At 45.5% G+C, this 11,297-nt stretch overlaps 1 protein-coding gene across 4 annotated transcripts in view; it reads right to left on the bottom strand.

The window, feature by feature from the left end:
- ZNF862 (zinc finger protein 862) overlaps nt 1–11,297 on the bottom strand; it is a 33,129-nt gene that overhangs the window by 3,790 nt on the left and 18,042 nt on the right. For all 4 annotated transcript variants that reach the window (XM_070369112.1, XM_070369113.1, XM_070369114.1 and 1 more), the window contains 2 exons: nt 4,245–4,352; nt 863–2,977 (listed from right to left, as the gene is read on the bottom strand). In XM_070369112.1, coding sequence (XP_070225213.1) covers nt 863–2,977; nt 4,245–4,352 — 2,223 coding nt within the window. The remainder of the gene's footprint in view (nt 1–862; nt 2,978–4,244; nt 4,353–11,297) is intronic.

Here is an 11,297-nt window from a genome sequence, read left to right as displayed (position 1 = left end):
AGACCCGTGCACAGCCTGGAGAAGCTCTGGTTTTCTTTGTTCAGTGACTACTTGAAAAGAGGAAAATTTCTTGCTTAAGACTTTCAGTAACTGGGTCTCCAGGATAATATCACTTCCCTCAAACCTAGTCCCGGCCCAGCCCTCCAAGCGAGTTGAGAGGCTCTCTTCATGGACCCCTCCCTGCCTGAAACCTCTAACCTTCTCCTCCACGCAGCACAGTCCTCACAACCCCTCTGACCTGCACTGACCTCTTCCTGCTGCAAACAGGGTCCCCACAGCCCATGACAAGGTGGTGTCCCTGCCCTCACTCATCCAGTCCTCGAGTTAGTCCTGGTCATAGCTGAACCTTTAACGGACACCATGGGTATTACTCGCCAGACACTGTTCTAAGCACCTTTGTTGTTGTTGTTCAGTCACCAAGTTGTAAACAACTCTTCCCAACCCCATGGACTGCAGCAGTCTAGGCTTCCCTGTCCCTTCCCATCTCCCAGAGTCATTAATTCATTTTACAGATGAAAAACCAAAGTACAGAGAGATTAAGTTGCCCGAGGTCACATGCTAGTTAGCGGCACGACTAGAACTTGAACCTGGGCAGCCTGGCTCTGGAACTTCCTGCTCTTAGCGCTGCGCCCTGCAGCCTGCAGTGTGGGCGCCCAGCCTGTCTAGCTGAATTATAAAGGTGACCTATCCTGAGCACCCACCGGTCTAGCAAACAGTTAAGCACGTGACCCCTTAGAGCAAGCCTGTGGTAACAGCTGACTTGAGCGGAATCTACCAGGCTGTCAGCTCAGGGCGGGGCTGGGAAGCTGAGGTTCTCCTCTTTGGCGTCCCTGCGTCTAGGAGCTCTGCTGTGCATACTTACTTGCGTGGGAGCGGGACGGCACCGGGGCACAGGTGTAGACGTGGCTGAACCGCCGGCCTGAGGAGGTCAGGTACCAGTGCTGGATGGCCGGCTGGGGGTCATACTCTGTGACCGCCACACCATTCACGGCCGTCATCATAAGCATGTTGATCACCTCATTGGAGAGCTTGGTCCTCTCATCGGTCCTGATCCGGTTCATGGCACTGAATCCGCGCTCACAGCAGGAGGTGGAGACAGGCACGCAGACCACCAGGGCCAGGAGCCGGCTGAGCAGGGGGAAGCGGCGGTGCTGGGCCAGTGCATGCTTGCACAGCATGGAGAAGGGCAGGTTCTGGGCCATGACCTTCAGGCCCAGCCACTCCTCCAGCAGAGCCTCCTCGCTGTATCCTGGGGGGAGTGAGAGTTCAAAATACCTGGCCAGGGTCAGGATGTCGTCATTCCCGAAACTGGCCAGGGCCATCCCACTTGGCCAGGCCTTGGTGTCAAACACCTCCATGTTCCTGAGCTGCGGGGGACGGTCAGCGTCAAACCTGCGCTGGAGGTATTCGATCCCCGTCAGGACCACTCTCTCCCTGTCTGCCTGGAACCACTGTTCTGACGTTTCAGTCCTCTCCAGCACGATGCCGTGGAGCCGCCCGTCCCTGAAGCCAGCATTGAACTCTTCCTCTTTGGGGCCTGCCCGGTGACGGAGGGTCTCCAGTGCCACGTAGGCCCGCCCCAGCGTGGCGTTCACCTCGGTGATCAGCACGATCTCCTTCTGGCATACCTCGGACAAAGGCCCGTAGAGGCTCAGGAAGTCCAAGAGGAAGTGGCAGAACTTGAGGAAATGGAAGCCCTTCATCAGCTTCAGCATGCCTTGGGCCCTGTGCCCAACCTGCCCACCCGCGTCCGCCACGCTCTGGAGGTGCCTGGCCAGGGCGGGCCAGCTCAGGGTGAGCGCGTTCAGCGTGCGCCTCTCGCTGGCCACCCACCTGACGGCATTCAGGTCCTTCAGGCGGACCATTTCCTGCTCCAGGGGAGCCGCGCCTTCCTGCAGCTCATTCAGCCTCTTGTTGGAGGACTGGTAGAACTTGAAGACGGTTCGGATGTGCCGGTCACACTTCTTGACCAGGCCGATGCCCCCGCAGGCGTCGACCACGGCCAGGGGGAGCCGGTGGGCCACGCAGTGCACTGGCAGCAGCTGGGGCAGGATCTCCTGGAGCTTCTCCACCAGGCCGCCCCCGCAGCGCAGCGGGGCGGAGCCATCAGTTCCCAGGCCCACCACCCAGCCCGGCTTCCGGAAGGGGATGTCCAGCTCGTCCAGAGCCGAGATGATGGTCTCGAAGTATCCGTCGGCCGTCTCGCTGTGGAGGGGGGCCAGCGTGAGGTAAGACTCCTTCATCTCCGTCCCCTTCAAATAGCGCAGGTAGATGCCCACACAGGACTGGTCGGAGGCGTCCGTGGCGCCGTCCAGCAGCACGCTCAGGCACGGGGAGTTGCGCACGTCCTCCAAGATCTCCTTCTTCAGAGTCTCGGAGATGTGCTTGATGAACTGCGTGCAGGCGGTACGGTTTCGGTACTTGCCCAAAATCATGGTCCCCGTGCTCTGGAGGAGCTGCAGGATCTTCTCGAAGTCGTTCAGGGGCCTTGAGTGGTACGCGATTGAGTAGGCGGCGTGGAAAAAGTGCTCCATGTTGGCCATCAGGTCACTGGAGATCTCGGGGACTGAGGCGGCCAGTGGGGTGTCCTCCCTGAGTTCCACGGTGTTGACACAGAGCTTGTGTGCTTTGCTGACTTCATGGTACTTTAAAGTCTCCACTTTGAAAGGGCCCGTGTAGCCGCGGACCAGCCGGGATGATCTGTCATGGAGACTAGGCCTTTCTTTGCAAGCTGAGCAGAAAAGCTTGGTCTCTTTGGGGTCCATCACTAACCATGGGAACTGCCCAAACCACGACCTCTGAATTGAGCGGGGTCTGTAAGTCCTCTTGATTTTCGCCTGTCCATCTGCCTCCAGTTCACAAAGGCGGGGCCTGCAGTAGGAGGTACACGTCTCCACAGAAGGAACTGGAAGCCACGAGGACTCTACAGCTGAAGCCTGTATGTGCGCCTCTCTAACGGCCACCGTCTTCTTTTTCCCTTTGGGGCAAATCAGACTGTGCTTGGTTTTGCTGCCCAGGACTCTGCAGCCTCCTATCAGCTAAGACACCCCAATTCAGTAAGTACCCCTTATGCAAAGCAGAGAAGATGGATGGGCTCCACCTTTCTAGAAATCAGAAAGTGAAAAGTGAAACGTTGCTCAGTCGTGTTGGACTCTTTGCGACCCCATGGACTATACAGTCCATGGAATTCTCCAGGCCAGAATACTGGAGTGGGTAGCTGTCCCCTTCTCCAGGGGATCTTCCCAGGAGTGGCTTCTCTTGAAACCCTTTCCCATTATTTTCTCTGAAAGCCAGTCTGGCTCCCCACGGGTTATGTGCTAATCCTCATGGTTGCTTCAGCCAGCCGCCCCTTCTCTACCCACATAGCTACCCTGGGATCACGTGACATCAGATGCTCATAAGCTTAATTAACCACCTTGGCCGTAGATGCTGTTGGATGGTCTTAATCCTCTTTCGAGGCACCATAAAGAAATGAGGGCAAACATCCATAAGTCTTCTTATTAGCCTGAGAAACAAAGGGGGCATGGAGGTTTACACAGTAGCTGCTGCTGCTAAGTCACTTCAGTCGTGTCTGACTGTGTGTGACCACATAGACGGCAGCCCACCAGGCTCCCCCATCCCTGGGATTCTCCAGGCAAGAACACTGGAGTGGGTTGCCATTTCCTTCTCCAATGCATGAAAGTGAAAAGTGAAAGTGAAGTCGCTCAGTCGTGTCCGACTCTTAGCGACCCCATGGACTGCAGCCTACCAGGCTCCTCCGTCCACGGGATTTTCCAGGCAAGAGTACTGGAGTGGGGTTCCATTGCCTTCTCCGACACAATAGCTAGGGGCCAATAAGTTACTGACGGACATATGCAGACCTGCTAACTCCCACAGACCAGCAATGTTGACGCTAAACACAGAGGAGCAGGGAGAGGGAGGCGAGGCTCACAGCCTGTGGGTCACATGGCTCCTCGTGACCAGTGTCCACCACGTATCTCCCCCATCAGCTCTACCACACCATCCTGGTTTCACCTCCACTCATCGAAGCTCCTTACTTTTCCCAAACAGTCCCAGTTTCTCAGACTATTCTATGCTCTGAAGGCAGGGTTAGTTTCATATTCATGTTTTTCCACCCAGGGCCTAACACAGGGCCCCATGCACAATAGAGCCACACGAGTGTGGCTGAACTGACACTGTGTGACGTCCTGTAGCTGCCTGGCCCCTGGACAGACAATTCAAGTGCTTGGCAGATCAAGACCCACCTGGAGGAGGACGGCCTTTCCCCAACTTTGGCCCATGTGGGTCCCTGATCCAGGGTGCAGCTCTCCGCTCCAGTTTTGAGATCAGGTCTGGTTTGGCAGCAGCAGGCCCTGTTTCAGGGACAAAGAGTCATAGTGACGTCACGGCCCTGGACTATCAAGTCAAGCAACCCACGCAAAAGACCTGGGGAGGCCTCGGGTGTATTTCCTGATAAAATCTATTCAACTAGGGGTGCGATGAAAGCATACCTGTCTAGGGTTCCAATTGATTCTTAAAACCCAAAAAAGGCAGCCAGATTAGGGGTATCCCTTAGCTCCATGGGCCAGACATGGAAGCCATGAGTCAGCTACATACATCTAGAGGGGAAAGGGTGAAAACAGGAAGAAATACAGAGGCCAAAAGTAAAGAAGACAGGGAAGATAAAGTCACACAAGAAGTGGGAGAGGGTCACCAACAACTGTCCCCTGTACGTGCTTCTCAGAGACACCCATGGCTGGCCCTGGTGCAGGTGGCTACTACACGGGGCACTTGAAAGGCCCCTAACGCTGTGTCTACACCAGCAGTGGGCCCTGAAATCCGCCTCAAAGAGATTCATGTCTTTGGGTTAAGTACTGCCCTTTACTGAAAACATAAATAGTCTTCAGGGGTATGTGAAAAAATTTCTCTCTTGATTTAAAATAAAATCCATCATCTCTACTTACATGCTTTTTATGTATCAATGTGAATGGGTGTATAAACTTTTTTGGAAAGACATATGCAAGCAACTGGTAACTGTGGGCATTTCTGTTGAGGGACTGAAAAACAAGGTAAAGGGAGACTATTTTCACTATTCATCTTCAGATCATTGGGATATATTTATATGTTCATGTGTGTGTGTGTGTACCCACATATTATTACTAATGAAAATATAATAGATTATTAATCTGTGGTAGACTGAACACATATCCATCTTAAAACATCTCTTAAATGAGGGCAAATGAATAATAGCAGTAAAAAGAAGCATAAGCCCAAGAGAGACACTGCACTAGAAATGTTAATGCATCTTTAGAAGGAAAGGAAATAAAAGAGAAGAACTGACAGAGCTGAACACCAAACACCAGCAGAGGGGATAACAAGGAGAAAAAAGTGAGGCTGACCTCAGAGTCCCCACAAGAGCCAGGACCTGGAGGCACCAGGCACAGCAAAAGGTGGTGGCCAAGAAGAGACCTGTTCAAGTCCAGTTCCTCTCACCTAGTCCAGGAAACCGGAAAATACCACCACCCTCCCTCGGGAGGAGAAGAGAGATTAGTCCACAGAAAAACTTAACCAGAAAGGTTCTAGGCCCTGGGATGGTGGGGTGAGTGAAAGATGAAGGAGACCCACTGCAATGCAAATAGATGAAGACAGCCTACAGACCAGAAGTTGTATTCCAGGGCTCAGAAACACCAGCCTGGCATACAGCCATGCAGGAGACCACAAGTTTTCTTTAGAGAAACAGACCTGCCCCTCCCCAGCCCCCCTCACCAAAATACCTACGGATCCAGCCTTTGGAAGGTGTTTCAGTGAAACATCCAGGTTCACAGATGGTCACCCTACAGTGAATGTAACTGAGAGGTTAACAGGCAGGAAGGCCAGGGGTCTCCAAATGGAGGAAATAGGCTGCAAGTGTCAGACATTTCTTATCTCTCCCTTAAGCGGCAGGAGGAAACAAACTACAAGGGTCAGATTTTTTTCCTTCTCTATACAAAATTAAAAGGCGGTCTTTCTTAAAATTCTGTGTTGCCATGACGACACCTGGTCCCACCTGAACTTAACTTTTCTCAAACCTTGAGCTAACCAATGCATTTTTCTTATGGAAATATTTTTCTTAAGCTATGTTAATGAAACTATGTATTGGCTTTGGAATTTGCCTTTCTTCAAAATGGTTCCACCTAAGACTAACTTTTTTTCTTTTCTCAAACCTTGGGCTGATTTCATATCAATTGTTTTATGGCTGGGGGCCTTCCTATCTCAAAAATGCATATTGTGGAAGAGGGGCCTGGTGAAACTCCCTCAGCCTTGAAGTGTCTCTCTTATCTGATTAATAGCTTTCTAACAGACATAAAACAGCTTGCAAAAGACTAGCAGGTGGGCACTCTTTCTGCTCCCTTCTGATGTCCATGTCAGAAGCTTTCTCTATCTCTTTTATACTTTAATAAAACTTTATTACACAAAAGCTCTGAGCAATTAAGCCTCATCACTGGCCCTGGACTGAAATCCTCTCCTCCAGAGGCCAAGAATCCAGCGTCTTTCACGGCTTAGCAGCAACCTTTCATAACCTACCCCTTGAGTCCCAGCCATGCACACAGAGATTCCAGTCAGTTTTTAAGGCTTTATTCTTAAATATGAATGAACCTAAAGATATTTATTCAAGACAAACTGTGAACATGAAACAAGAAGGAAAAGGAATGGAAGGAACTAGAGATAGAAGCAAAACAAAATTTCAATCCCTCCCCTAAAAAGGAGAATATTCCCACCAAGAAAAGTCATAATAGTTATCCATGAAAAGAGCAATGAAGACTCTGAGATTAAAAATATGATAGAAGAAATTTTTAAAAATTAAATAGAATTGTTAGAAAATAAAATGGAGGAAATCTCTAGGAAAGTCGAAGAAAAAACACAGAAGCAGAAAACAGGAAAAAAAGTAAAAAGTAAAACAAAATCAGGGACTCGATTTAGAAAGTCTAATATCTAACTAATAGGACTTGGGAGAAAGAAAAAATAGGAAGGAAGAAATAATACAAAAATGTTTCCTCAAACTGGAAAGTATGTTTCCACATGGAAGGGAAGCACCAGATACCTAGAACAAAAGATGATGAAAAAACATTTATATCATTAAGCACTAAGTACTTCAAAACACTGGGACAGATCTTAAAACCTTTAAGCATGGAAAAACAGGCAGTGTTCAAAGATTTAGGAATAAAAATATAATTAGACTTCTCAACAGGACCTGTAAAACCTAAAAGCAGTGCTTTCAAAATTCTGAAGATAATCATCTCCAACCTGGAACTCTATACCCAAACTAAGTTATCAATTGTGAGAGCAGAATAAGGGCATTTTTAGACATACAGACTCTAAAATATTTCCTCCCATGAACCCTTTCTTAGAAAGTTACTGAAGGATGTGCTCCAATAAAATGAAGACGTAAACCTAAAAGAAACAATAGATCTGGGAAATAGGAGAGAGACAAAAGAAAGTCCAAGGCCACAGATATGCAGCAGGCCTAAAGAATAACTAGCTTAGGCAGAGCAGAGGGACGGAAGACTCAGTGATAGACATCTCCAGAAAAAAAGTGAGATAAGTCACAGGATGTTCGATCATGTGGAAGAAATTCTTTGAGGAGTTGTATAATTCCAGGGAGAACTTGAGAAGAAGTGGTGATAGCACAGAAAACTAAAAAAATAAAAAATAAGAAAAAATTCAATTCCGGCGGGGTGGGGGGGGGAATCTTACAGCAGAGGAAACATCATCATATGTCACTTTGATTAAAAGTAAATAATACATAATTAGGCAAATAATTCACATTGAATTAACCAAAAAAGTATGATATACCTGTTCTGAGAGGATGGAAGGAAGAGAAGTGGGGGTCTGGGGTGATGTAAGAGGGCCATATCTTCATCCTCCACAGTAGGAATCAATAGATAATATCTAAAATCAATAAATCAGGAATAGCAATAAATATATGCAACAGGATATTAAAGTGTGGTTCTGTCTGCCTGTTTTAAAGGCCCCCTCAAAATAGGAGCCAACTCTTTCCCCATTCCAAAGCTAGACCACTGGAGCCCTACTTGGAAAGAATGGCTGAAACACTGGGCTGTAACCCAAAGCTCCACCACCAAGAGGGAGTCAGAACACTGGATGTGAAGATGTCAGGGAGTTGGATATTAGAGATGTTTCTGGAAAGAGCTGTTGGGTGTACTGTTGAGTCCCCCACACTACCATGGGGAAGGGTAGAGTAGGGTGGCTTCTTTCCTCTGCCTAATGGGAATGACATATGACCTGCATTTCCTGGAGTTGTGGGACTACTCAGGAACCCGGGCCTAGAAAAAACTGAAGACATAAACTGACCCATGGGCCTAGCTGCACCAAGGCAGGTGGAATCTTAAGATCCCTGACCAGGCATCACACCAGCATCACTTAAATTGGACAGTAGATTCTTAACCACTGGACCACCAGTTAAGTCCCTGTCTCTCTGAATTTGACCATTCTAAGTACTTTTTCAGATTATTTACTGTAAACAGAATCATAGTTTTTATCATTTTGTGACTGGCTTATTTCACCTAGCATAATGTCCTCAAGGTTCATCGATGTTTTGACATGTGTCAGAATTTCCTTCCATTTCAAGGCTGAATAATATTCCATTGTATGTATAGGTTACATTTGCTCATCCATTCATCCATCCATGGACATTTGGGTTCCTTCCACACTTTAGCTATTGTGAATAATGCTGCTATTCTGTTTTCAGAATATTCTGAAAATATTGCTGCTATTCTGTTTAAACCCTGCTTTCAATTATTTTGGATATATACCCAGAAGTAGAATTGCTGGGTCGTAGGATAATTCTTGGAGAAGGAAATGGCAACCCACTCCAGTACTCTTGCCTGGCGAATCCCTTGGACAGAGGAGCCTGGTGGGCTACAATCCATGGGGTCACAGAGTCAGACACAACTGAGCAACTGACACATACACACATGATAATTCTCTCTTTAGCTCTTTGAGGAACTGCCATATTGTTTCCCAGAGTGACAGTACCATTGTATATTCCCACCAACAAGGCATAAAGATTCTAATTTCTTCACAACTTCATCAGTACTTGTTTTCCATTTTTTTGATAGTAGCCATCCTAATGGGTATGAGGTGGTATCTCATTGTAGCATTGATCTATGTTTCCCTAATGATGAGTGATATTATCTTTTCATGTGTTTACTGGCCATTTGTACATCTTCTTTGAAGAAATGCCTATTCAAGTCCTGTATCCATTTTTAATCAGGTTTATTGCTGTTGAGTTTTAGGAGGTCTCTGTATAGTCTGGTGTTAACCCCTTATCTGATATGTGGTTTGCTAATATTTTCTCCCATTGTGTGTGCTGACTTTGTATTAGGTTTATGTGTTGTATTTTTTTGTTTGTTTTTCTGGCCATGCCACATGGCTTGTGGGATCTTAGTTCCCCAACCAGGGATTGAACCCAGGCCCTCTAAAGTGAGAGCACAAAGTCTTAACCACTGGACCACTAGACAATCCCTGGGTTATATGTCCTTTGATGCACAAAATTTTACAGTTTTCGTAAAGCCCAACTTGTCTATTTTTTTCTCTGTTGCTTGTGCCTCTTAGTCTATGTAGGTAAAGGTTTGTCAATTTTGTTGATCTTTTCAACGTTTGGTTCCACTGATTTTTCTCTATTGTTTTTCTATTGTCTATTTATCTCTGCTCTAACCCTTATCATTTGCTTCCCTCTGTCAGCTTTGGGTCTAGTTTATTCTTCTTTTCCTAGTTCCTTAAGTTGTAAAGTTAGGTTGTTGATTTAAGATCTCTCTTGTTTTTAATGGAAGCATTTATAGTTATAAATATCCCCCTTAGCACCACTTATTCTGTCCCACATCAAAATGATATGTTGTTTTTGTTTTCACTCATCTTTAAGTATCTTCTAATTTCTCTTGTGATTTTCTTCCTTAATCCATTGGTTGTTTAAAGATGCTTAATTTCCACAATTTTGTGAATTTTCCAGTTTTCTTTGTTATTGATTTCTAACCTCATCCCATTATATTTGGAGAAGATACTGTTTAATATCTATTTTTTTTAATCTATTGAGGCTTAATTTGTCACCAAACATAATCTAATGCCTCACGTGCATACGCGAAGAATGTGAATACTGCTACTTTTTGGTAGAGTGCTGTATCTAGTAGATATCTATTAGATCTAGTTGGTTATTGTCTAAGTACTCTATTTCTTTATCTTCTTTTTGGTTTTTCTACTCATTATTGTGACTGGGATACTGAAGTCTGTAACTATTATCATAGAACTGTTTACTTCCTTCAACTCTAGCAATTTTTGCTTCACAAATTTTGAGAGTCTGTCATTAGGTTTATATATATAATTTTATATCTTCTATATTGAAACTTTTATAAATATATAATATCTGTGTCTCTTATACATTTTTTTGATTTAAAGTCTATTTTTTCTGATACTTGTATAGCCAACTCTTGCTCTCTTTTGATTATTTGCATGGAATATTGTTTTCCATGCTTTCACTTTTAATCTATTTGTGTCTTTGGGTACAAAATTAGTTTCCTATGGACAGCAAAAAGTTGGATCATGTGTTTTTATCTGTTCTGACAATGTTTTTTGATTGGAGTGTTTAACCCATTTACAATTAAAGTAATTACTGATAAGAAGGGACTTATGACTGTCATTTTGCTATTTGTTTTCCATATGCCTTAGGCTTTTGCCCTTCATTTCCATCATCACCGTCTTCTTTTGTGTTTAGTTTATTTTTGTAGTGAAAACGTTTAAATTCCTTTCTAATTCCCTTTTGTGTATATTCTATAGCTATTTTCTTTCTGGTTACATGGGAATTACATTTAGGAATTCCCAGGTGGCTCAGTGGTAAAGAATCAGCCTGCCAACGCAAAAGAAATGGATTCAATCCCTGGGTAGGGACGATCCCCTGGAGAAGAAGATGGTAACCTATTCCAGTATTCCTGCCGGGAAAATCCCACAGGCAGAGGAGCCTAGCAGGCCACAGTCCATGGGATCACAGAGTCAGACATGACTTAGTGACTATACAACAACAAACATGGCAATTACATTTAACATCCTAAAGTACCAACACTCTTAATTTCAATTTAGTTTAACTTCAATAGTATACAAAAACTGCTCCTTTACAACTTTCCCCATCTCTTTCCATCATTGATGTCACAATGTCCCAAAATATAAACTAGTAATTCTTTTAAATGTATTAAATTATGTAGAAAATAAGATATGGAATTGCAAAAGTTAGAAAATACTAGCTTATAGATTAATAATTGTTTTTTTTTTCC

The sequence above is a fragment of the Bos mutus genome, chromosome 4 (assembly GCF_027580195.1).
Source record: "Bos mutus isolate GX-2022 chromosome 4, NWIPB_WYAK_1.1, whole genome shotgun sequence".
In the NCBI taxonomy this organism is placed as follows: Eukaryota; Metazoa; Chordata; class Mammalia; order Artiodactyla; family Bovidae; genus Bos; species Bos mutus.
Note: the sequence above shows the minus strand (reverse complement) of the source record. Positions and strands in the feature narration are given on the sequence as shown.